The following is a 27,488-nucleotide window of genomic DNA, read 5'->3' as shown; positions in this document are numbered from 1 at the left end:
TTGCGTACTCCGTCCAGTAGACATAAATCAAGGTATTTAATATGGAAATTAGCAAAATCAGGCAGAACTGGATGAAACTCTTAGACGGCAGCAAAGATCGTCTCATTCTGTCCTCACGGGTTTGTGTGGAATATTATCAGCTGGTGTTGGTGGAAGGACCCAGGAACTACAGCTCAATATAACTGCTTTTATTTCATAACACAGCATAAATAGTGATTAAAACTGGTTTCAAACCACTGAATTGGTGTCCAGGCCTGTAATGAAATGGTAGAAAGGGTTTTAAAGCAGCCTAGCAGTAAAACAGCGTTTCTGCTGCGGTTCTGTCACAGGATGGATGTCGTCCTGCATAGCTCCACACATCCTTCTGGGACTCGAGTCCTCCATCAAGTCCTTGCATATGATTGGATAAACCCCTTGTCCGTCATCTTTACTGACGCGCTGCAGCTTCTTGCCAAACCCGGTCGGTGAAACCATCATTTCTACCAACAGCAGCCTTCAAAGCCGTTCTCTGGTGTTCTGTAAAGAGTTAATATTCAGCAGATAGGACGACTCTGATGAAACAGCATCAATAGCGCTGCTTCCTCCTGTGAGCCGCCATTGTTGTCTGAAACAGTCGCTTCTCTGATAGGTCACACCTACATAAACCCCGCCCTGCCATCCTGATTGGCTCGTCCGTTTCATGTGAAGATGAAATCAGTGTTGCCAACTCAGCGACTTTGTCGCTATATTTAGCGACTTTTCAGACCCCTCCAGCGACCAATAATCTGACCCCCACCAGGGGGAGTTAATGACCGACGACCCAACAACCAACAGCAAAAACAACAGAACATGAGAACGTCTGGGCTGAGCACCACCACGGCAGAACAACGGTCAGAACCTAGAAGATCTGCTGGGGGGGCAGAACCAAAGCAATATGACCGGTGATGACTCGGAACCAAACACCGTCCATCATTGTACCCGGTCCGTTTGTTGGGACTCATTAAACATTTTATTGTCCTACAGGGTAAATAAAGCTTTTCTCTGTTCAGACCCGGTAAAAAAGTTTTGGTTCTTTAAAGTCTTCCTGATAATCTCTAATCGATTCAGAACCTTTTTCAGAAAACGCCTCTGAACGCTCTGGTTGTGCTGCCACCATCATCATCATCATCATCATCATCATCTTCTTCTCCTTTATTGGCGGACTGCTAACAATCTCAAAGAACACACCGCCACCTACTGTACAGAAGTAACTTTACGACCTCCACAAACTAAATTAGTTTTTCAGTGTAGTTTCATGTAATAATGTGATTAATGCTTTCCTAACATTATAAATATCTTCTCTGTCTAATATTCCTTTAAAACTCCGTTCTCATCCTGCCTTCTGCACCCTTTCCTTTGATTTCTCTCTTTCAGCAAAATATACTGCCGCCATCTTGTTTCTGCTCACCTGAGGCGCAGATATTTCTGGATGGGCGGGGCCAGGTGAGTGATGCATTCAGGGGCATTAAGGAAAACTAAGTTTCCAGAGATTTAGATACAGGAGAGTAAAGATCGTTGTGAAAGCTTATATCGATAAACAACAGAGTCACTCTCATCTTGTATAAATATCGATGTACCGCCCAGACCTAAACAGCTGCCCAAAATACCCAAAGTGCTTTGAGGCAAATTCACGACAACAGTCCACAAAGGCATCTTCATGCTCCAACATGTACAGTCATTGGCATATTGGGTCTGGTACAATTTAAATATGTAGCAGTTTTAGTTGAAAATGCTGAATTATTCTGAACGACTAACATTTTTCTTTAACAAATCTGAAATCATGTGATGAATGGATTTAACTTTGATGAGCTGATCCTGTAACATTAGAAGTGAAACAACGATGAGACGCCTTCATGGCAGAAGGTTCTGGTTGTGCTTCGCTGTTTTTTTCTGGGATGAATAAAGTTGAACAGGAGAAAAAATGCTTTGGATAAACTCGTTAAAGCTGGTTAGACGCTGACGATGAGAGCTCAGAGGAAGCAGAGAGCTGCTGCATTGATTCTTCCTGGGATCACAAACAGCAGCAGGAGCCGCCATCAGTGTTTTCCCTGTAAATTATAGAACATGGTATCTAAGATTCAGATCCGCTCATGTTCATCAAAGCCCAGCTAATCAGCTGATTTTCTGCTGCGTGCATGTGTGCGTGGTCCAGCGGGTTATTTATGGAGCGGGGAGCCGGGCCCAGCCGGTCCTCTGACCTTGGTGACAGCGTGACAAACGCAGAGCAGCCTTTCAGAAGAAGCTCAGCCATTTGTACGATGACAGCAGGTTGGAGAGGGCTGAGAAAATAACGCCGTCTGTACGCGCTGATTCTGTTTACCCATGAAATACTATTTCTCAGCATCTCAGGGCTCATTGACAGAATCAGCCGAGGCTACGCCGCCGTCTGCTAAGCTAACCCAAACCTGAACGATATGTAGGAATCTGCTTTAGATGAAACGATGATTTAATGCATCAGACAGTAAAGCCAGATACAGGATTCTCCATAAAGTGGTACAAAATGTTAACTTATATGACAATAACACCACAGACAAAATCCTTAGTAGAAAAATATAAAATCTAACTTATATGACTGGTTGATCATCAGTGAAACTACTGCAAGAAACAGAAAATCCTCCACTCACAAATATAAGACATAAACTACTATATCTGAGAAAATGATTAATAAATGCAGTAAAAACTGGTTATGGTCAACTTTTGTATTTTTGCCAAATATGTTAGAAGCATTTTCAGTATTTAATAAAAACTGCAGGAGAAATACTTTGAATTCGGCACATGAGCAACACGTTACATAAACCGCACATTATCCTTGAGAATAAATGTCAATAACTGTTTTTTTTTCCACATAACCTGAGTTTATTATAGAGATGCTCACACCACAAAATACGCTAATGTTCATTAAGGTTCACATCCTTCACATCACTACAAATGGACCTTTTCTTCACTGAAGGGAGATTTTCTTCATTATATTATTATGTTTCCTCATCAGTTCAGAGTTTAGAATGAGCTCGTTGTGAATAAGTAATGAATGTTCAGCGGCCACATGCAGACACACCTGGTCTGACTACCTGAGCCGGTTCAGTTCAGCTCAGGTATGATCGCAGAACCTCAGCCAAGTTCTGCTCGGTCTAGTTTTTACTACATGATGATACAAACTATGGAAACATGTTCTCTTCTATACTATATACACAGTTTACACACCATTATTGTGAAAGAAAATATATTATATGTAATGAAAAGTATTATTAAATATATTGTATGAAATAAATGCAAAGTGACATCTTTCATATAAGTCTTATATAAAGTGAACTATATGAAACATAACTGTAGGTGATTAAATGTCTACATCTTTTTATGTTTCTTCCATTTCTTTTCCATATGAGCAGCATCAGCGTTTGATCCAGAGCAGGAAACCATAAATTTCTGTTTTTCTTTTAGCACAGCCTCTAAAAGCTGAGAATCATTGAGCGTCTCCATCGCCTCTGAGTTCGCTCTGCTTCCAGAAAAGCTCCTGATCCTGCAGCTTCACAACATCTCAGCGCCGTCCTGAGCAGAAACGTCTCATTCCTCCCTCTCTCTCATTTTACACACAATCTCAATTATTGCTGCTTTGTCCATTCTCCCTCCCTGAAGGCTGCGTTCAGCTGAAATATGGACTCTGAATGTGACAACGCTTCTGCTGGGGAGCAATGTGAATAAACAGAACATCTCTGCATTTACAGTGTGTAGAGATAAATCTGTAGACACAGGAAACCGCTCCCTCTTCTCTTTATATGCTCCTATTTATGCAAATAATTCACTAAATCAATGTGATTTTATCTGTGGAGCACTTTCCAAAGCACAGAGCTTCACAGAGAACAAAGGCAGGAGCATCAGCAGCGAAAAGGAATAATCTTCCCTCCAGTTCTCCCTAAAGCACCGCTTAAAGGAGCCCAAAACACCAGCGTGTTAAATATTCCTATATTCCATGTTATCTGCATTTATATTACATATTTACCTGTGCTGACGACAGCAGTGTCCAAACATTTAGCCCAAAACGGTTCCTTTTGTCATTTAAAATGCAAAAACTGCTTATGATTCATTTCATGACTAAACTGGTATTATTTGATGAAACAAAGATGTTAGCAGAAAACTATCAGTAAATGCAGAAACATAAAAAAATAAAATGTTTGCCTCATTATTAAAAGACAATTTGCTCCATTTTTGGGTCAAACATTTTCCGTTTTGTTGGTTTGTTCCCAGGATGTGGGTCAGTCCAGAACACAAACTGCGCTTTGTCGGGTTTCATGAATGAATGAAAAGTTCTGGGATGTTTCCCTGAAATAAAAGAAAAAAAAAATCACATTTTTAGAAGATTTAAATTTGTCTGATAAAACCTTCAGAAAGATCTGGAGATGTTTCCAGCTGAACCAGGTCCCTGTTCTGATTGGTTAGCTTTGGTACCAGTACTGGGTCCGTTTCTGGTTCTGGTACTGGCAGCCATTATCAGGCAGAACCCAAAAAGCTGCCAAGGTTCTGGAGGTTTCTAGTTGACACAGAACCAGTCTATTGGTACCGCTCACTGGTTCCTGCTGGTGCTGAACAGCTCCGGTCCCAGTGGAGCTTCCTGTACCACCAAACGGACCGGGCCTAAGGATGTATCACAGAACCAGGGTTCTCCTGTGGTTCTTGGCCTGTTTCAGAACATGATTACATTATTTTGATGCCAAATAAACGTCTGGAAGTTGTGGCCCATCTCTCAGGGAGCAGTGGGCTGCCACTGGGCGGCGCCAGAGAGCCGTCTGGACCTTGCTCAGGGGCCCAGAGAGGCAGTCTGTGGGATTCAAACCAGGGAGCTAGCATCCTGCTCTAACCACCAGGCCATAACTGATATAAATGACAGACGTATGATAGGAAGTTGTTTTGTAGCCTTCTGCTGACTGATACATTGATCCTTAGTCCAACTGGAGCCTTAAAGCGGCCGACTTCACCAATCTCTACGCCAGTCGCTCTCTGGCTGCACACACAGCTTTTCCAATTAAATTCAAATGTATATATATATATATATATATATATATATATATATATATATATATATATATATATATATATACACATACACATACACACACACCACACGGTTTTTGCTCCATTTGTTGGAAAACAAACCATTTTTCTGTATATGTACCAAAATAAGAGCATGTGACCGGAGGTGAGGCATCCCTCCTGCACCTGATGGTTAATCAAGCAGCAGCAATGGAGCTGAGCGCGTCAGCAACGTCCAGCGCAGCAGAAAGATGGAGGTCCAGTAGCCCGGCTCGGTCTGGGACTCCTCCGGCCGCCTCCTTACGGCGAGGCGCTGCAGGACGGTGCAGCGGCTCTAGCAGCAGCAGCTGGGTCGGTTCTGCTGGCAGACGGCTCTACAAGCTTTATGTCTGCTGATGGCGGCCGTTCGTACCAGCCCCAGCGCTTGGTTACATTGCTTTATTTACAGAGGGACAGGCTCAGTGCTGGTTCTGGGAGGCGTAGGACTCCACTGAGATTTGGTTTCTCCAGAAAACGAGAGTCTGCTGCACAAAGACCATGAATGAAGGCATGAACTGAACCTGAACCTGAATTAAAGCCAGACATGTTTCCCACTGCAGCTTCTCATGGTCACATGTTATGGTCACATGTTCCTCTCTAACACGTGTCGTAGTCTTAAACAATGCGTTGCTGCAAACATAACTTCTCGTTAAAATTTATTCTGTTTTGGTGCCTAAATGTTTCAGATGAATCTAAATTCAGACACAGATATAGACAGATACAGCCCTCTGCACCACGCTTTATCGTTTATTACTAGGATTGAACCATCTACCATGACGTACCATGTAACTCCAGAGAACGCTGAGTAACGTTGAAAGAAAACTCTAAATGGTTGTGTACATTATTATTATTCCTGTTAATTCTGCCTGACTGAAGTCAGTGAAGCACATAAAGGAACAAAGGCTGATTTGATTCAACAAACAGAGGCTGTGGGAGGGAATAATGGGACGTATTCATCTGCACGGGGCTGCCGGACCTATCTAAGCTCAAAGCTCCTACCTCATGTGAAGGAAGCCAGACAACGCAGCTAATTCCATTAATCAGCTTCTCTTTGAATCTCTCTGCACATGCAGCTGTAATTTTATATCATTTACATGGCGGCTGCCAAAGCTTTTGTCGGTCTCCAGCAGTCAAATCTCTGATTCCAGCACAATTAGACACAGCTGACTACATTCCCAGGCAAATTAGGCTTCAGCCTGTGGATAAGACTGCAGCCATTTCCTCCCAATTCAGAAACAAATCTCCTTTATCAGGAGGAGGAAAACCTGAAAGGAGAAGCTGACAGTCAGAAACTATACGTGGAGTCTGGAGCGGGCAGGAAATTGTCTCTCAGGTTGAAAAGTGAAGCTGTTTTTTTGTTTCTTCTTACCTGGGGGTGACATTGGAGGATTTGGCGGGCACTGAGCTATAAAATTGCTAGTTGAGAGGGAATTAGTGGGGATGGAGAGGAGGCGAGTGAAGGACAGCACCGCTGGGAGTCGGATGAAGAGGTGTGCCTTTGCAGCTGATTATATCATCTCACCGTCTGGGATGTTTACAGGGGTTGGAGTGGATCGGCAGCAGAACACAGAAAGGGCATCCGCTAAATGCCAAATGACAAAAACCTCTCTGCACGCTACATCCAGAGTATGAGCAGGCGTCCAGACTGCTGCTAGGGTCTAATTGGTTATAAATGTGGTCCTTTCACACCCAGAGACTGAGGCTGGCTTCCAGTTAATTAGGCTGTTCAGACTTTACATCCTAACAGCATCGTTCCTGCCTGGGTTACCTGAAGCTGCACCTCTGCTCTCCATCATCTTCTCCCTCTTTACCAACGCTGCTCAGCAGCACGGCCGCATAAGAGGAAATAAACACGCTTTCAAGCAGGTATGAACACTCTGAAAGAAAACACCTGGCCCACATGTTCACATCTGGCTGCTCCTGACAGCAGACGCTGAAAGAACTCTGATTGGTTCACAGGGAGAGCGGTCCAATCAGCAGCAGCCAATCACAGGCCGGTACTGTCCCAGTTTGAATGAATGTACAGAGTGGTTCCACAGACCTGTGGTTCTGACGATGATGATGATGATGATGATGATGATGATGATGACCTGAGCCTCCATGAAGAACCTCTGGAGAACGTCTGGGTGAGGAGACCCTGAGGCAGACCCAGAGCTGCTGCAGGTTCTCCATTTCCCTCAGGGAACACGCTGTGGGGGTTTCTGTCATTAGTAATTTACTCATTAGTTTATGAACTGCAAAAACAGACCTAAAAATAAGTAAAATGTTCTTAAAGTTAGTGTATTTGTCCTTGATTTGAGCAGGTAAATAAGATTATTTGCCAATGGAATGAGTATTTTGACCCCTAATATAAGATAATTAGACATCCTGCACTTGAAATAAGATGATGGAGATGAGTTGTTCCTATTTTAAGGTCAAAAATTATTTACCTGCTCAAATCAAGGACAAATACACTAACTTTAGGAACATTTTATTTATTTTAAGTTCTGTTTTTGCAGTGTGAGTAAATTACTGTAGCTGAGATTTTTTCACTACCATCTTCTCTCTTATAAAGGATTGTGTTATAAGTCCATGTGTTGACAGGACGGATCGGGTTTTCACTAAAACGCTCGGCTGAACCATCTAACCTCACATCCTCACGTCCCGCAGACACAAAACAGCTTTAAAGCAGTTAGACATTCATTTTTACTCTTTTTAAGGAGTTACTGGAGCCAACTTTAAATCCCTTCTGTCCAGATTAAAATAAATGACACCTAATCTTTGAGAGTTTTCCAGTTTTCTGACCACATGGAGCTATTTTAACCTTTCCAGACTCAAAGCAAAGAGACGCAGTGATGGATGCTGTTGGTGTTTGCTCTGACTCTGCTGGCAGTAAAAACTCCTTTCACTGAAACACGTCTGCCTCTGACACATGACGGCAGTTAATTACAGCTCCGAGTGTCATACTGGCACCTTCAAAGATGCGACGCTGAGAAAGCTTAAAACATGTGTCTGAGTAAATCCAACGCTGAAACACTCAGTCGACAAAGAGAAAACATGTTTTTATCTTTCCATAAAAGCTGAACAAGACAGCAGAGGACGAATACATCTCAGTTAATGCATTCAGAATCCCGCTTTGTATTTATAAAGTCTTTAGACTTAAAACCTAAAAAATATAAAAGTTATTTCCTGGTTAGGAGCTGAATTAAAGTCTCTAACATGCTTTATCTGAACAAATACTGCATAAGATTATACAAGTTAATCTGTGAAAATAACAAGATCCTTGTGTTTAACATCCAGTTTTTACACTACAACTGTCAGCATGACTCAGCAGATCTCTTCCTTAGTCACGTTCCATTTGATTGGGACCTTGCTTAGTGAGATATATATATATATATATATATATATATATTAGGGCTGGGCAACAATTAAAATATTTAATCGCGATTAATCGCCCTGATTAATCGCGATTAATCGCGATTAATCGCATTGTATTTACAAACTCCAAGAATGAATTCAAAAGTAGTGTAAAGAGCACTTTTATTTTAATGTTCTGCTGCCATATGAACAAAAGTGTTGTAACATTTGTAGCACTTATTTTATACTGGATATTTTCAACCCATCTATTGAATTTAGTGCACTAGTTGATCTTTTCTTCATAAGAGAACAGCAAGCACTGCAGCCAAAATATGGCCTTTTTTGACCTGCTGTATATTAGCCAGTCCCTAAGCTTGATGTATCATGAAACTGTTGACCTTTTGGGTTTTGTGGTTTTTATTTTATTATTACAATTAAATAATAATAATAATAATAATAATGTTATGTTCAGTGTTTTTTTCGCTAATCCACCTCATATATTTCAATCCTTATGTAATTTTGTCTGTGTTGTGTGCACCTGCCTGTTGCTTTAATCCTATAAATTTCCCGGTCGTGGGATAAAAAAAAAGGATTAGCTAATGTTATCTTATCTTAAATAACACTTTTTAATATATGTACTGGGTTCTTTCAAGGTCTTAATTACATGTTATGTGTGGGCTCCAGTAACATCCATCCATCCATCCATCCATCCACTGATCTACCTGGATGTTCCCTGGAGGACTGAAACGCCTCAGTCAGAGACGTCAGTCTGTGGGTCTGTCGGGGCAGTGAGAGAAGTTTTGTCTCCTCTCTCCGTTTCTGGGGCTCGACGTTTTCATGTTTTTTCACGTGCTTAGATAAATTTGTTGTGTTTCCACTGAAATGAACCGGCTTTTTACAAAACATACAGCTTGATTTAATTTACGGTATTAAAATAAAGCCAAACGTTGCTACTTCCCCTGTTCATGTTTTTTCGCTGCTGCGGTCTCTCTCAGCTGTTAGTGTATTAAGTTTGTGTGAGAGCTGAGTGGGCGGGCCAGGCTGAGCCTGCGTGCTGATTGGCTGGCGCCGCTGAGCCATGTACGAGAGGGGAGGGGGAGCGAGAGAGTGCTGCAGTCAGCGCGCTGCAGTCAGCGCGCATGCTGACTGACACTGACTGAAAGCATGTGAGCAACATGCGTTAATGCGCGATAAAATAAATATCGCCGTCAATAGTCTAATGAATTAACGCGAAATTAACGCGTTAACTTGCCCAGCCCTAATATATATATATATATATATATATATATATATATATATATATATATATATATATATATATATATGTATACACACACATTGTTGTTTTTTTGAGGTGCAAAGAGGATGAAAAGATTCAACAATAGCTGTCAGCAACCTGTAGCCTATTGCTAACAGTAGTTAGCCCAACAGCGGCTAGGCTAACCGCTGTTAGCCTAGGCTAACCGCTGTTAGCCTAACAGTGGTTAGCCCAACAGCGGCTAGGCTAACCGCTGTTAGCCTAGGCTAACCGCTGTTAGGCTAACAGCGACTAGCCCAACAGCGGTTAGCCTAGGCTAGTCGCTTTTAGGCTAACAGTGGTTAGCCTAACAGCGGTTAGCCTAGGCTAGCTGCTGTTAGGCTAGCCGCTGTTAGCAACACCTGCCAGCTAGAATGTTTTTGATGGATGCATTGAAACGGTAACTGAGCAGGTTCCAGAGGGACGAGGTAAAGCACCATGCCGACAGGCCGGGTCCACCAGATCCCCCAGAGGAGCACCCTGTTTGGTGAGTACCACCACCGGTAGCTGCGTCTGGATGTCGGTCGCTTCCAGAGGTGCTCCCATCTGTCCAGGACCCAGGATTCCTCCGGGACACAAACTAAAGCTGTTCTATTCCCGCTGCAGAGCTCCTGCCTTTGGTCAGCAAATCCATCAGTGCTCAATAAAAATATGGCTTAATTTGATTAAATATGTAAAAAACATCTTTCACTTCATCTCTGCTGCGTTCCTTCCCACTACGTCACGACCAGATCCAGCCCCTGATTGGCTAAAGCAGCAGGAACTGACAGAAAGTACTTATTGTTGTAGTCACGCGTCCACCGCGCTCTTTAAAGTTTTATTTTGCATCGCTGGCCGTTAATTGGCTCCTGATGGCGCCTTGGCATCAGGCTAACGTGTAAATCAGGGAGCAGCGTGCCGCCGACACTGGGGGACCAATCTGGGCTTAACGGTCTGGCTCAGGGACCCAGAGTGACTGAGTTTCAAACCGTCAACCTTTGGGGCCTTTCCAAGACACAACCCCCCCGCTCCCTAACCACCGCTGCCACACTTATGTCCACCATCAGCAGGTTCCACAGCAGCCATATTGGATTGTGCTTCATTGTGTTCTTAAAGAGATAATCTGTGAACTTTGACGTTAAGCTCAAACCTGTGGCAGCAGGTATACCTGCAGCTTCATCGGCGGGTCTGCAGCCTCGCCACAGATGTTGGAGATAAAGGGAGCAGAAAGACCAGCGGGTCAATCATTGGAGAGAGAAGATGCTCCATGGATAATCTCTGCTCTGAATCCTTTGGCTTTGCCTACAATGATGTGGATGAGAGGCTGATCAAAGCGTGTTAAACCTTTAAATGAGTCGCAGGTCCTCTCAGTGGACATTTCCTCATGTTTACCCCTAAACTGCTCATAGATGAACCTGGCTAATTTAAAACTCTGTAAAAGCTTTTTACTTTGGAGTGTTAATTTTCCTTCAAAAGGCCTCCTGGTATTCAAATGTCCTCTGCGAGATGGCGGTAATGCACATCTAAAAGTTGCTTGCCAACCGCCATAAAAAAGAAGAAGAAGAAATGTCCTCTGCCTGCAAGCGCCACACTTCTGAGTCTGGACGAATTTTCAGAGATGGATGTGATTAAGATTAGAACCAGATTTTTCTCATTTCCTTTGTTACCCAAGATGAAAGAAGTTCATTTTAAAACTATAAATAATATTTATCCCTGTGCAGAGTTCCTAAGCTTAAGATTTAAATTTGATGTTGATGTATGTAATTTTTGTCAGAAAGATTTGGAAACACAAGAACATCTTTTTTACAGTTGTTGTGTGGTTAAGTCTTTGTGGGACAAGATTCATGATTGGATATCAACGAAAAATGGGATTCCTAATTTTGAATATAAAGGAGTTAAATTTGGCATTACTTTTCAAGATAAAAGAGTAGAATTTCTGTGTAATACTATATTCATTATTGGAAAATTCTTTATTCACAAATGCAAATTTTTTAAAATTTCTCCAAATTTTCAAGCATTCCAAAATGATGTAAAGAATTTGTATGCTTCAATCAAATTACTGGAAAGTAACAAAGCCTTAAAGTTTTCAGATTTGATAACAGTATACTTTAGCTAAACCCCTGTGTTATTTGTTTTATTTTCTTTTTACTTTTGATTTAACTTTAATGAGACTATTTAAGTTTATTTTATTTTTTGTCTTTCAAAAAAAAATATGTTATGGCTGCCATATGTTTAATTGTACTTATCTGATATTTTGAAAATTGTATTTTGGATTTGCTTAAATAAATTAAAAAGAAAAAAAACTTCTGAGTCTGGACAGTCAGTAGCGCTCGATGCTTCTCACCTTCAATCAGAGCTGACACACCTGAAGCTGACGTGATGCGTTCAGGAGCATCCCGTGGTTCTGCAGCGGTCAAACAGGCCGTTAACGTCTGTTAACGTCTTCCAGCAGCAGCTAAGCGTACCGCGGCTAACGTTAGCCAGCTGAGGCTAATGGCCAAAGCATGTTTTGATCCAGGCTGTTTGCTTTTATTAGAAGTCTGACTGGTGGTCCAGACCAGTGACGTCATCAGTCAGATTTACTAATATATAAACTCTACAGAGTAGACTCATTATAAAGTGCTGATGGAGACTGATTGAGCCAAATCAATTCACCAAGAGACATGGAAATATATTTATTCTTTGATGAAAAAATAAAACTAAATTATTTGTCATTTGATTGGTAACAGTTTATGAGTTATGATGGATTTCTGCATTTGTAAAAACTATAACCCACATTACGCACATTTCATTACAAAAACAAAACTTGAATAATTATTGCTGTCTTACCTCTACTTATAAATGAAGTCCATGCGCCGCTCTTTCTGAACAAAAAATATCATCATTTTCCGGTAAAAGTTCTCTTTATCTTCTTCAGTTTTAAAAGTCTCTCAGTCTCAGTGGAGCTCACTGCCAGGGAGGAAAGCCTTCCTTCATCAGTCCTGTTCCAGCTGCATGTTTAGAGTCTTTTTAGTGCTTTACTTGTTTAGCAAAACTCGCTAATAAAACATCCATAACTTGCTGTTACTCTACAGTTTTAGGATCAGGAGCGGTGCTCCTTGAGCGCCCCCTGCCTAGAGGCCAAGGAACTGCAGGCCTCACCTACAACCAGCTCTCTGCTGGTTATGATCGCCCAGCAGCACGAAAACATGTTACCTGCACACAGTGTGATGACCAAAACACAATTCATAATCCACATACATTAAATTGTGGAAAATCAGTTAATAACTGTTTGAACAATTGAATTTATGATCTAGAGACAGGAAGTTGCATTCACAGAATGGAAGCCAGCGCAGTTAACATGGGATTGCACAATCCCAGGGGAGGCCAAGCTCACTGCGGCCACCAAGGGTTTACATGAAAAATAGCGAAAACTCTGCGATTTTAAAGAGAATATGATCAAAAATTAGGAAATTAGATTAAAAAATACTTATTACAAATGACAGAGTGAATCAACATTTTATTATGTTATTATATATTTTCTTTCTTTCCATGATGACAATTGAGGCCTGGCCACACTTGCCTCCCCTGACTGCACGTCACTGGTCCAGAAGAAGCAATGTTCAGAAACTGTTAAAAGCCATCGAAACGGCCCACAATGCACAGCAGCAACCTTTAGGAAATGAGTCTTCAGCTTCCCAGATATCTCCTCCTCTGTCTAAACCTGCTGATTTTACAGATTATGGGAAAACTTGGTGCTTAAAGCGTATATTAAATGTAGCTTGAAGGTGAAGGACACCAACAGACCCAATGGGCTCATTAGGAAGGCAGCCATGTTGGAGAGGAGGACCCGGTCCAAAATAAAGACGGTCTCAGCTGGTCAGCCACAGCAGCAGGTTCAGTAAACGGGTCAGTGAGAGAAACAGGAAGTCATTCCTACCTGCGGCAGCCAGGCTGTCTGTGAAGCACTATTTCACCATCAATACTGTGTCTATATCAGTTAGAGGCATTTCATGATCACCCAAATTCATTAATGTTTATTCTTAACTAGGGCTGCCAGTTTTAACGCCTTATTAATGACGCCAACATATTGTTTCCACACGTTAATCTCACATCAAAACACCGTTCCCCATGTTTTTCCCCGCAGCCCTCGCCGGATTGTGTTTCTTTTACGCTCGTCTCTTTCCGTAGTTCCAAGTATGCTAAGTGCCAGATGCAAACAAAGTGTAAGACTCTGCAATGACCTGGAGATTTAAAACCTTTTTCAGACAAAAATATGAAGAAATTATTGTTGTTGATGTGAAAGCTCAGGATTAGATGAGAGAGAGAGAGTGAAAAAAATTAACAATAAAACTTTATTAAAATGTAAAATGTATTAATTTATATGTTAATGCTTAATACCATGTCTATCTTTGTTTAAGAGACAAAATATTTCGGCACAAAAACAGGTATTTATTTACACATTTATTTGATGTATACACATTGTGCAAACATCAGGGCATTAAGATTAATGATTTAGCCATTATTAGCCAGAGATTAACATTTTAAGGCACCAGGATGTTTTCACTCCAGTTTCCGAAACTTGTACAAGCAAGTTTTTTACTTGAGTCATTTATTGCAAATTTGCATATTAAAATGGCCAAATAGGCTTTTACACATTCAGAAATAAAAAGATGAAATATGCAGTTAATTTGCGATTAATCTCAAATTAACTATTGAAATTATGCGATTAATTGAGATTAAATTAAACAACAGTATTTTTAACATATTTTAGTTTATCTGTTTTAGCAGATTTCTTTGCCGCCACATTTTAGACAACGTTGGTCTGAGCCAATCAGACATTACCAAGTAGCATCTTGGTAACTCTTTATTTTCTATTTATACACTTTTTTTGGCTTTTCCTCAATTTCCTTATTTAGGAAAATGTTTCCTGAAGAGCTTCAAGGAGCAGCAATGCATTGCAGAACAGTAGCAGTGGAGGACTGGTACAATAAATTCAAATATCTAATTGAAAATGTCTCAACTTTCTCTATTTGGACATTTTATGGCCTGAAAATGTCAGATGGAAAATCCTAAGTAATGGAGCAGTTATACTGCAGAGGTCTGTGCATGTGCAGCCTTTGTCTCTGGTGAGTGAGAACAGTAGAGAGTCAATGATAGAAAGATGTTGGTGTATCGGCCCGTCTGTGCAGCGCTATCAGTGTCAGTGGCCTTTCAGATGAGCCTTTGATTATCCACCCCTGGGAGTGAAATCGATCCCGCCTGCCCTCGGCGCTTACACACAGTCCTAAAGCTGCAGAAAACCCTGTTTGCCAGAAACACAACAGCACTTCATCCAAGCTGAGCTGATGAACTGGCAGGAGCCAATATATCAATATTAATCAGACGTATTCAGGAAGAAAAATAGCTTTTGCTTAAGTTTCTGCACATAACTGAGACATGAAGCGCATAAAGTATTTGAATTTGACTCAGTTTTACAACAAAAATCCATCAGCAGCTGAAGTTTGTGTCAGAAAAAGTCCAATAAGTGTAACGGAGCAGCAGGAGGGAGCCTATAGAGCCGTGTTTGTCCACGCTACGCAATAAATCAGAGCATAAACATGAAATCTAAAGGCTTGCATCAATAAAACAGACACTTGTTGTTTTACTGGCTCCGTAGTTCTGGCATCATGTCTGCAGGAAGGTTCAGCGTTATGCAATCAGTGCCTGCATCCCATCTGAAGCACGGAGAAGACACCTGCAGCATCCTTTACATGTTAAACACCATCTGACCCCAACACAACTTATTATCCCTGCCATCTCCCAGGTCCTCGTCTTTAATTCCTGCTGTCTCAGGTCTGACTGCAGTCTGATGACTCAAACTCTGTAATTGGCTTTTAATCCGCTGGGGGATTGAGAATGTGTCAGCGCCGGTTAATTCGGGGCTCCGCTCGCCTCGGGACACACAGAGAGGCTTTATGACACAAAGGTGGCTCATTTAGGTCACCACCCAGGACAGGAGGAACACTAAAGAGCTGACGCTTTCTAGCAGCGCAGCACCAGACCCAGCGCTGTCAGCGTTAGTCAGAGAGAAGAAAGCTGGAGGCCAAATCATTAGAAAGAAAAAGGGACATTTTAGGGTAGTAAATAAAGGCACATCTGATGCTTTATAGAATCTGCTTCTCTTTGCTCAGCCTCAGCGTTCAGAGTTCAGAGACAAGATGTGGGCCGAGCATCTATGACCTTATAACACATTCATCCAGAGACACTTCCTGAATTCAAACATTTCTGTCCAAATGGATTTTCTGAGTGTTCTCCAACACGCTGCGCTCTCCTTTAGTCATTTTATCCATTATAGCTTCTCATTAATCTGATGATTGACCGACAAACAACAGAAACCATTCGTTTCTCATTTAACCCACGAGCATCTGGAGCAGTCTGAGTGCATCGTCACTACATGACGAGAACAAGGAGCCCACAGAGAGCATGCCCTGCCCTCACCTGTTAGACTCACCTGCTCACACTCACCTGCTCACACTCACCTGCTTAGACTCACCTGACATCCTCCTGTTCTGAATGGTCTGTTTATACTGGGATCATTGGAGGTGAATGAAATTCTGGAGAGATAATTTTTAGCCAGATCACGTCCCACCAGTTCAACCAGTCAGCATGCTGAGGTGAGTGGAACGGTACCGTGCTTCTGCCTGAGGTTATTAGGTCAACCCCACTACTGGGTCACTGTGGTGCTGATTCTGCAGTGGAGCACACAGCCAGAATTCATGGTGTGAGAGAGAGATGGATGATGGATGGATGGATGGATGGATGGATGGATGGATGGATGGATGAATGGAAGGATGGAGGGATGGATGGATGGATGGATGGATGAATGGATGGATGGATGGATGGAGGGATGGATGGATGGATGGATGGATGAATGGAAGGATGGAGGGATGGATGGATGGATGGAATCACCATCAGCGTCATTGGAAAATCAGTGAAATGAAACTGAGGAGGCGTTTGTGACTAAAATACTTCAGCATCTCTTCCTCTCCCTTCAAGGCGCCAGCATCGCCTGCCTTGCGTCTGCAGGGCTGTTTCCTGGTCTGGGGAAACATTTTAATCCAGAACGGGGAGAACAATGACTCTATCCCGCTCCAGGCCCGGTCCAGATCCGCTGTAACAGCTGTCGGTTTATTTACCCACACTGATAAAAGTAGAAGAAATGAAGCGTTTCAGTCTGGAGAGATTGTGGGTTTGTTATCAGTAAAGATGATGAAGTGTTGAGACTTCACCAACAGCGCCGAGCTGGAAAACCCGGATGCTAACGGTGAGAAATAGAAAGTTATCCGGCTAAACAGAGCCCAACTTTAATCTGGGTTTAATCTGGGAGGAATGACAGTGATTCCTAACCCGCTGCTACACTGTGGAGTATTTTACTGTCCATAGATCCTTTACCAGGGATAGAAATGATCCTTTTTAGAACGTTTTGGGTCGCTGGGCCCGGCAGGGACCTCCCAGAACCGGCTGAGCCGCTCCAGCTCAGGCTTTGGATGAGCGGAGGTCTAAGAAACAAAGATGGAGCTTCTCCCATGGCTGCTTTAAGTTAGAAATGAAGCTGTGAAGGTGGAACAAACCAGTTCAGTCCTGATTCTGGTTCACATCAGCTTTCTTAGAACCGCCTTCTGGGCTTTTAGTGATTTTAGCTGAAATTGACCATAAATTCAGAGACTTCTGAATAAAGGAGGTCTTCAGGGTGCCAGCTCCAGGCGTTACTGTCTGCTGCTTTAATCAGTGGAAAAGGTGAAGATCAGCTGTAAAAATCTAAACGTTGCTGCAGAAGAAAATAAGAAAGTTGACCTCAGAGCTTCAGCTGATGTCTAACGGCGTTTTTATCCACTTTTACCACGACGGCTGTAGTTTCTGCAGACATCAGGAAGTTTAATCCCAGATCAGAGAGGAGATCCAGGTTTAAAGCTCAGGATCGGTGCTCAGCGTAAAACAGACGCCTCATTTGTTCTCTAACAGAACCAGAGGCTGCAGCGTTTTTAGGCTTTGGAAATTATGCAAATAAAGTGATAAATAAAGTAAGTAATTTCAGGTAAACTGTAGCCAAAAGCACAGTTATCCCCGCCGTGTGAGAACCAGGAATGTTCAGCATCCTGTGAATTTATGCTTTGGTACCAGTTTCACCAATGAGGAAATAATAAATTATTTTTGCACATTAAATTATTTATTATTATCAGGAGTATGAAACGGTTGTGTGACTTTATTCTCATAATATTGTAACTTTGTTCTGGTAATTGCTTAATTCTTGTAATGTTCTTTATTCTATTATTACTTTATTCTTGTAATTTCTCCCCTAAAATTGGATTAGGACCATTGCAGATTAAAGAAATGACATTATTTATAAAATATTTTAGATTAATTTCATATATTTGTGAGAAAACTCTTTTATTCAAATAAGTATTCGTCAGGTCAGAATCCTAACAGATGCTTCCTGCCTCCGTGACTTTAACGAGAAAACAAACCCAGTCAGGTTTGCTCTGGCTGTGCACTGCTTGTTAGCTGGCTGAACCTTCTAAATGGTTCCCTTTGTCACGAGAAAAACAAAGTTTAGACTTTTTCCTGGTTTAAAAAGCAGACCAGAGTCGACATGATGTGAGTCAGTAGTAAAAATAAAGTGAATTATTGAGTTATTGATTCTCTGCAGACGGTCAACTCTCAGTCAAAGATAAACTGATGAAAGGAGATTATTGCTATAATAAAGATATCGTCCATTTCCAGTTTATCCGTCTAGCTCCAATCACTACAGATATCATCTCAAGGTGTTTTAATATTTCTCAGCAGGTAACGGGTTGCCATGATGGCGTTGCACATAAACTCAATATTCAACAGAAATATGTCCAGTTCAGCATGAAATGAACCCAAATCCCACAGAGCCGGTCGGTTCCGTCTGCTCCATTCGGTCCAGTTCAGCCCTGATTAGATGATTGACTGGATGTCGTGTGGTCAGACGGCCAGCTGACTGATGGTTATCTGCTGAACTGTTTCAGGACGTCACCTTCATCATCATTTCACCGTATTTTACCTAAAGTCCTTCCATCAGAGCCTCACAGGAGCCAGACTAGGTAGAAACGCTCTGGCTAACCGATGGAAGGCCTTTTATGCACCTCAGAGTATTTCTGTGGCAGCTTAACGAAGAACAAATTGGCTGCTGGAGTTGTGCTATGAAGGATTTCCTGACTCAGGCGAAGCAGAAAGCTGTGGGCTTAAGTCTTATTATTCCAGCACCAAGGTTATTTCTCCAAGGCTCCTTTCCACTCTGCAGTGGAACCAGAAAATAAGCTTCCAGTGAAACAACGCTGAGCTGAGCTTCAGCGCCGTCATGCAGTGAAAAGGTGAGCAGCAGGACGACCCGGTCCGAACACAAACAGCTCCGGTTCTGAAAGCCGAGCCTTCAGAGACGTCACAACAGCTGAGACCCTAAAGGAAATCCAACCAGCAACCTTCAGGAGTCACCAGACCAGAGTCCAGCGCTTCTCTTTCTGGCCTCAGAGGTTCTCCATGGCTGAGCTGGAGACAGAACCCAGAAGACCTGCAGCCAGAGGAGGTTCTGCAGGGTTCTGGTTCTGGTTCCTTCCTCATGCAAAAACCAAAGGGCCTTATCTTGGCACTCAGAACCAGCTCTTCTGAAATGATATTTCAGTGTGAGCGCCCCCTGCAGGAAGAATGTGGGCATCGCCCCAATCTGACTGGACTCTATCAGACTGACCAAAGTACAGGGAGGGAACAATAATATTAACAATAAGCAATAATTAAAGCAAATATCTACGACAGAGTAGCTGGGATCAATGCAAAGGCAGGCCACACTTTTCAGATTTGCTCTGTAATGGTTGAAAGCCCCCCCCCCCCCCCACAGCCAGCTGTCCGTCAGGAAATCAGCCTGAAGCTGCAGGGCGGGGGGCCTGTGGGGGGGGGGGGGGGGCTATATCTCAGGGGACCTGCTGCTGTTTCAGGGATCTCTCAGAACACGGTGATCCAGGAAGAAGCACCAGAACCGGGGGGGGGGGGGGGAGCTGTCAGGTGCAGGGACAGGTGAGCTGTGGAGGTGAGCAGGTTGAACGCTGAGGTGTAGGGGGAGCACAGCGTCACCTACACCCAGGTGAGCAGGTCCACACGCCCAGACCGGGACCTCCTGCAGGAGTCAGTGATGCTGCAGGACAATGCCCCCCCCCCCCCGGGGTCCCTGCGGGGCCCCTGCTCTTCCTCACCAGGAGCCTCCGCTCCTCCTCATCATCTGCACAGAACACTGAACCCGAATCCGCTCTAAAGGCGCTTCTGCGCAGAATCAAGCCGCCGGTTCTGTTGGACCTGGCGGTTCCGTCAGGGAGACTGAGGCTGGAATGAAAGGAAGAGCTCACCTCGTCCTGCTGCGGCTGGTTCGGTCTCTGGTTCTGCTGCTCCTTCGTGGCTGTCATGGTCAGGCTCCTCTCTTTAAACTTGGTCCAATCCTTGTTCCCAGAACCCGCGCAGAACCGGACCCAGTTCAGCCGCGGAATGTTAAACAGGAGCGACGGTTCTGTCACGACTGGAGATGTGCGCGGAGCTGAGGAGGAGAAGCCGGTGCCGAACCGCTGCAGAATCGGAGCAGGACCGGAGCAGAACCGCTGCAGAACTGCTGTAGAACCGCTGCAGAACCCCCTCCGGGAAAAGGAGGAGAGTTTGAGACGCGCTGGTTGTGGAAGCGACAGAAGCGATGGAGATGTTGTCACATCGCAGAGGAGGTGCTGCTGTGGTCTGCCAGAGATTCTGGAGGATGCAGCTCACACCGAGAGGAGGAGGAGGGGGGGGGCGGAGGAAGAGGAGGAGGAGGAGGAGGAGGAGGAAGAGGAGGAGGAGGGGGGGAGGAGGGAGGGGGGGGGGTGCAGCCTCCTCAGGAAACGGTCCTGATAAAATTGTGGAGAGCATGATGACTGAACAGAACCCTGCAGGCTCGGTACCATCAAGCCGAGCCGACCAGTCTGGGTCCACTGCTGATGGGAACCAGAACCAAAGCCAGAACCAAAGCCAGGCTGACGCAAGCAGCAGGTGAAATGGGACTCCAGGCATGAATCAGTACAAAGCGGTTCCTCTCCTGGTTCTGACCAGATGTCAGCACGGTCCAAATCCAAATGAACCAACCCAGAAAACATCAGGTGAACGTTAAATCCGTTAAATCCGTTAAATCCGTTAAATCCGTTAAATTAAGAATAAATCAGGTATCATCTACAGTACAAAGGCGTCTACTGGGACCAGAACTTTCTTCATATGAACCGGGTCAGCAGCAAATTCATACAATCATAAAAAAAAATAGTTTCCGGTGTTCAAAAGTACATTTTATTGTGATAAAACGTGTTTTATTTAAATTCACATGAAACATCAAGTTGGTCCAGTTGGTTTCTTGGTTAGAACTTTAAAATGTTTGTGTTTACTTAATTTCAGACGCACACGGAGACTGGTAGGTTCCTTCTAGGTTCCTCGTAGGTCACCACTGTAACTACCGTCTACGTACCCCTACGTACCTCTATAGCTACCTCTATAGTTACCTATAGAGGTACCCCTATAGGTACCTCTATAAGTGCCTATAGGGTACCTATAGAGGTACCTATAGGTACCTATAGGGGTATGCACCTGGTACCTATAGAGGTACCCCTATAGCTACCTCTATAGTTACCTATAGAGATACCTATAGAGGTAGCTACCTCTGTAGGTATCTCTATAGGTACCAGGTGCGTACCCCTATAGGTACCTATAAATGCACCTATAGAGGTACCTATAGGTACCTCTATAGGTACCTCTATAGGCACTTATAGAGGTACCTATAGGGGTACCTCTATAGGTACCTCTATAGGTACCAGGTGCATACCCCTATAGGTACCTATAGAGGTACCTATAGTGGTACCTCTATAGGTACCAGGTGTGTACCTCTATAGGTACCCCTATAGGTAACAGATGTGTACCCCTACAGGTAACCTGCTGTATTATGTGGCTGAAGGAATGTGGTGTGAAAGCTTGCAGGCGCTCTGCATGGTGTCGTCTCATCTGTGACGAGGACTCACTCCTCCACCTGCCCCTCCACCTCCTCCATCACCTCCACCTCCACCTCCACCACGGTCGGCGTCTCACAGCTGCAGTCCTCCCTGCTTTGTCTAAGCTCAGCTGTAAGTTGCCTGAAGCGTTGGGCTTAAATGGTCAATAAAAGCAGAACGGGTTCATCTCCTCGCAGCTCGTTAACAGAGAGGGGCTGAGGAGGCATCTGGAGCACTTAGCAGAGAAGTGACACCTGCAACGCCACGCCAGCCTCCTTATCTGACTCACAGCGGGCCGTGGAGGGAGGCGGCTCAGCCCGCCGTTTTTAGACCCGTATCTGTTGTGGCCAGACAAGGATCGATGGTTTCTATCTGATTTAGACTCATGGTGAATTACTCAGCTTGTTAGGGATCATGAAGGGAACGGCTCACACACATTCAGCCGTTAACATGTGGAGCAGGAAGAGCCCTGCTGCTCGCTGAAGCACTGCTTCCTTATTTCACTTCAGGATGAATTTACAGTTTTTAAAGAAATTAGACTGAAATCCATCGTTTTTTCTCTCATGTCAGTGACTCTCTGGATTTAAAAAGATTATTATTCATCAAGATCTAGTTGCTTTAATTAATGATAGTCTAGAAATGAACTGACTCTGTAACCCTTTATTATGGCCACTATTGAAACTGATGGAAAAAATGCTCTAAATGTTTGAACTCATTCTCAGAATAGAGAAAGCAGAAGCAAAGCAGACTCAGTGTGTCTGCTTAACTCACACATCCCAGCAGGAAGCTTGACTTTCACAGCAGAGCAAAAAGCATCTCTGTGTTTTCAGCGTTAAGAGGGAGCATTGTGCATTCATTTAATATTTCAGTAATTAAGGCGTCCAGTGATGGCCACCAACACACCAAGAAAGCCTGACTGTAATTTTCTCCACTGTAATCTGACAATAAACAGCAACATCTCTGTAGAAATCCGGTTGTTACACTTTGATATTCAGCTCACTAACATTATGCTTACAAAAAACACTGCAAAAAGGGAAATAACAGTATTTTGTCTTGAAATGAGTGCATTTTCCTTCGTTTGATCAAGTAAATAAAAACATTTTCCAATGGAAATGTTTGCACTTAAAATAACAACAATTCATCTCCAAGTGCAGGATATCTAATTATCTTATTTTAGGGTGAAATACTCATTCCATTGGCAAATAGTCTTATTAGGCTGCTCAAATCAAGGAAACATAATTTCAAGACATTTTTACCTCCTTTTGTTCCTTTTTTGCAGTGAAGCCCAGAAGATGGTTCCTGCATGGCAGAACTTTTATTAAAGGAGGTCCTCATTGCAGAGCTTCATGCTAAATTTGCTCCTTTGAGCCCAAACAGTGAAATAAAACAAGGAAACAGCTGAAATCCTTCTCTGGCTTCCTGTCGCCCCAGAGCAGGATCGATATTCAGATTTCTGTCACTCTCCAGACGTCTGCAGATTAAAAACTGAGAGGACATTTGAGTGGAGAGCAGCAGCAGCGTTGAAGAACTGTTTGATCATAATAAAGGCTCAAATTGATTTGTGTAAGTCCATTTTGTGGACAGCGGCCATTAATCTGATCTGAGAAGGAAGCAACACTCAGTGCTGCTAACGCCGCAGCAGCAGCAGCAGCAGCAGCTCCAGATACACATGCAGATATTTAGATGCTGCAGCTGCTTCCCTCAGCGTTCTGTCTACTGACGCCTTCTGTGCTCATCAAACAACCTCCAGCATCTTCCAGTCATCAGCCGTCATGTGGGCTGAGCTGAAATTAGCCTCAGATCTGGTTTAGTTTAAGGCCAGAGGAGCAGAAAGTGCTGGTATCCCTCCAGGTTTCTGGACCCTGCTGGGATTTGGCTGAGCGTGAGGAGGAACCGGCCTGGACTCCAAGCAGACACAGCGTGATGTCTCCATGTTGCTTTAGATTTCCTCGTGTTGCTCTGTGTTTAATCACTGTCTGAATAAAAGCCACGGCTGCTGCTTTCAGGTTAGTTTAACCTGCTTTTATCTCAGATTCCTGGTCCACATGTCAGCCAATAATAATCAGGATAATACATCATTAATGCATCAAGGCCTACTTCGTGCTGTCATGCTAACTTCACCCAGACAAACCTGGACAGGTAAGCTAGCTGCAGCTCCATTCATCGCAGCATTTAACCAGCAGAGTTCCTGTTAAAATAAATATTGCTTAAAGGAATGATTGATGGATTTAGGTGGAGTTACATGAACAAAGTATTTTTTACCGTAAAGTAGCAAAAGAATTACAGATACTATTGAGGCTGACAGCTAATTACAAGGCGGTGAAAATGTGGACTTCCATCATCAGCAGCAGTTTTAGGAGAAGTTTTTACACTATTTGAAAAAGATTTAAGGAATTTTTCTACATTCTGCTGTAAGGATGTGCGGACATGACGGTAAACCAGGTAGTAAAGCAGGAGGAGATCTGCCGTTATTTCAGGATCAGCAGGGACAAACGGGCCTGGATCAGAACCAGAATAAAACAGGAGTAGACAGTAATACTAAGCATTCAGATAACATACAGTTAAATTAAATCCTGACTCTTTACATCATTCATAGAAAGAATTAAAAAGCTAAACTGCTTTGGTTTGAGAACAAAATGGAATAAAAGGGAAGCTGAAAAGTAAAAGTGAAGGTGAACCAGAGCGCCACGTGATCCAAACATTAAACTAGATTTCAACTTTAACTTAACCATTAATATCATAAACGTGCTTAATTAATAGAAGAAATCCTATTCTACAGACGTCTTAATAAAGCAGGACCAACCCAGGGTCAGACGTTGTTGCTATGATACCAGATGTGATGTTAGTGCTGACTCACTTCCTTAAATGAGCTTTAAATAAAAGTTCAGCGCTGTAATAATCACCAGAGTGGAGACTGAGCCAAAGATCCACAGAAGATCTTTGTTTGACAGTATAGTTGGCTTTAAGTTAATAAATCAGCTCATAAAACCTTCACATGTAAAACATTTGCTCATAAATATGTATTTTTCTAGCATCAGTCATGACGACGGACAGATTTCTGGTCAAACCAGTTTGCCTGTATGCAGATGATGATGCGTTTAAAGCAGGTAGACAGTAACTCTGGTCATTTCTCATGCAGATTAAATGGGACTCTATAGCAAACCTTTTTCAGATGAGCTTTAAATGAAAGTTTTCTAAATGAATCAGACCTCCAGGAACAGCTTTTGATCTCTGGTCTGCGTCTACCTGAGAAACACTCCCAGGATGTTCCAGACACGTTCTGCTTCAAACGTGGTTCTTTGGTTCATTCATAACCCGGGTCGCACCGGCACCATAAATAAATCACAGTACCCTCTGCAAACATTAGAACATACAGGTGGAAGATGAATGAAGGTCCAGGAACCGAGCCCTGTGGTACACCTGTGGTACACCTGTGCACCTCTTCACGCAGAACTGGACCTGGTACCATCGGTTCTGACCAGTCGGTAAATACTGACTACTCAGAGCAGCAGAACCCCTCCATACGGGTCCCTGGAAGGAACAAGCTTAGCAGAAACATTTATGGAACCCTATGAGTGAAGAGAAAAGCTTTAGTGATCTTCATCTACTTTGCAGCCGCCTCCCTTCTGCCGGGTCAAGTCGTTAACTTCCAGCAGAACCCAGGCGGCACCAAGCGGACCTCGGACTGTTCTGGCCCCCGGCGCTGTGTGAGGTGCTCCCAGCTCTCTGAGGCCAGCGCTGTTAGAAACAGGACCAGAGTCCCAGAGAGCGAGCACACCGCGTCCTCCCTGCATCTCCACCACACAGCAGCGGGACATCCTGCATCCAGAACCTCTTAGAGCTGGAGACGGGCCAGCAGCAGAACTCTGAGGGCAGAACCGCCACGTTCTCACCCTCATATCAGCGCTTTGTTTGTCCCTCTGCAGCAGCAGGGTGACAGGAAATCATTAGAAAGCAATCACCCTGACAGATTCTCCTGAAGAGAGGGCTGGACATCCTTTAAGGTCAGCACAGGTTCTACCAGAGGTTTTAGGATGAGGAGAACATCTCCGTCATCCTGCTGTGGGGGAGCTGAGAGCCGAACAAGAGTTCAGATTAGCATAAATTCCTCTTAACCTTTGCTTCTGCGCGCCGCCCACTGACAGAGACTAATGCAGTGGACGAGTGGACAGAGCAGGATCTCCATGGAGGAGAACTTCTACAGCATTGGTTCATCTGCAGGTGAAGGTTGGTTCTCCTTCAGAGGAGCAGGACGTCCGTTTGTCTTTGTTAGGCGGTGACGCCCCCGCGGGGACGCCGTGGGGACGCCGCGGGGACGCCGCCGCGGGGACGCTGACTCAGGCCTTTTAAATGTGAGGTGCAGACTCCAGGCAGGAGGACCTCAGGATGGAGGCAGGAGGACCTCAGGATGGAGGCAGTCAGGTGTGGAAGGAGACGGAGGAAAGAGAAACTACAGCGCTTTAAAGACTGTTTAATCTGAAAAGTGTGGAGTGCCTTTATATTCATCCTCTGATCCAGAACCCTGCAGAACCTCCTCTGGCTGCAGGTCTTCTGTCTCCAGCAGCTCTGGACGTCTCCAGACTGACGTTCTTCTCTAGAACGTCTCCACCTCAGACTGGATGGAGAACATCTGGAACATCAGTTTTCACAGATTCTCAGTTAGATTTAAATCTGGACTTTGACTAGGCCGTTCTGACCCATGAACCTCCTCTGATCTAATCCATCCCATAATGCCTCAGGCTGCAGGTTCAGGCTGGTTCTCCTGCTGGAAGGAGAACCTCCACCGAGGTCTCAGGTCTCCTGCAGCCTCCACCAGGTTCTCCTCCAGGATTCTCCATCAGCTCTGACCTGCTTCCACAGCATGATGCTGCCACCGCCGTGCTTCATCATGTAGATGACGTGTTCACGGTTCATCAAGGTGGACCTTCATGTCCTGGTAGGTCTGCAGGTGGTCCATCCTCTCTCCAGGTCCAGATGACCTTCTCCTCCTCTCTGGTTCCTGGCTGCTCAGATTAAACGGGTGGATATATAAACACACCTGTCATGACGGTGGAGTCTGTGGAAGGAGACCACGTGTGAGAAGATGTTTGGCTGTAGGCCTGCTTCACGGTTCTTTGCTGCATCATTTCTGCTCAGTCCCACTGTTCCTACACCAACAGCATGAAGAGCTGCTGATCACTTCCTGTGAGTCCAGCTGTCCTCCTCCTGCAGCGCAGCTACAGGCTGATTGCTCTCAGATCGCTGCAGGACCTCGTTGGGATTTCTCTGCTCTCCACATCCAGCTGCTGCGCTGCTTCAGCTCCAAATCATCCACAGCTGATTCTTTTCATCTGTGCTGAGAAGCTCCCTGCTACTGGACCCTGACTGGACCCCTGACTGGACCCCTGACTGGACCCTGACTGGACCCTGACTGGACCCTGACTGGATCCCTGACTGGACCCTGACTGGATCCTGACTGGACCCCAGACTGGACCCAGACTGGACCCAGACTGGACCCTGACTGGACCCAGACTGGACCCAGACTTGACCCTGACTGGATCCCAGACTGGACCCAGTCTGGACCCTGACTGGACCCACACTGGACCCCTGACTGGACCCTGACTGGACCCACACTGGACCCACACTGGACCCTGACTGGACCCAGAATGGACCCAGACTGGACCCAGAATGGACCCAGAATGGACCCTGACTGGACCCCTGACTGGACCCAGACTGGACCCAGACTGGACCCAGACTGGACCCTGACTGGACCCAGACTGGACCCAGAC

At 44.2% G+C, this 27,488-nt stretch overlaps 1 protein-coding gene across 2 annotated transcripts in view; it reads right to left on the bottom strand.

Moving 5' to 3' along the window:
- Window positions 1-27,488, bottom strand: part of LOC105920295 (inactive dipeptidyl peptidase 10) — a 136,075-nt gene that overhangs the window by 68,709 nt on the left and 39,878 nt on the right. Inside the window, exon 1 of one of the 2 annotated variants that reach the window (XM_036132601.1) lies at window positions 20,074-20,472. The exons of the other annotated variant lie outside the window; for it this stretch is intronic. Within the exon in view, the coding sequence (XP_035988494.1) occupies window positions 20,074-20,130 (57 nt within the window). The 5' untranslated portion in view covers window positions 20,131-20,472. Of the gene's footprint in view, window positions 1-20,073; window positions 20,473-27,488 lie in introns of those variants that run through there. 2 annotated transcript variants of the gene reach the window in all.

The sequence above is a fragment of the Fundulus heteroclitus genome, unplaced genomic scaffold, assembly GCF_011125445.2.
Source record: "Fundulus heteroclitus isolate FHET01 unplaced genomic scaffold, MU-UCD_Fhet_4.1 scaffold_53, whole genome shotgun sequence".
Lineage (NCBI taxonomy): Eukaryota > Metazoa > Chordata > Actinopteri > Cyprinodontiformes > Fundulidae > Fundulus > Fundulus heteroclitus.
Note: the sequence above shows the minus strand (reverse complement) of the source record. Positions and strands in the feature narration are given on the sequence as shown.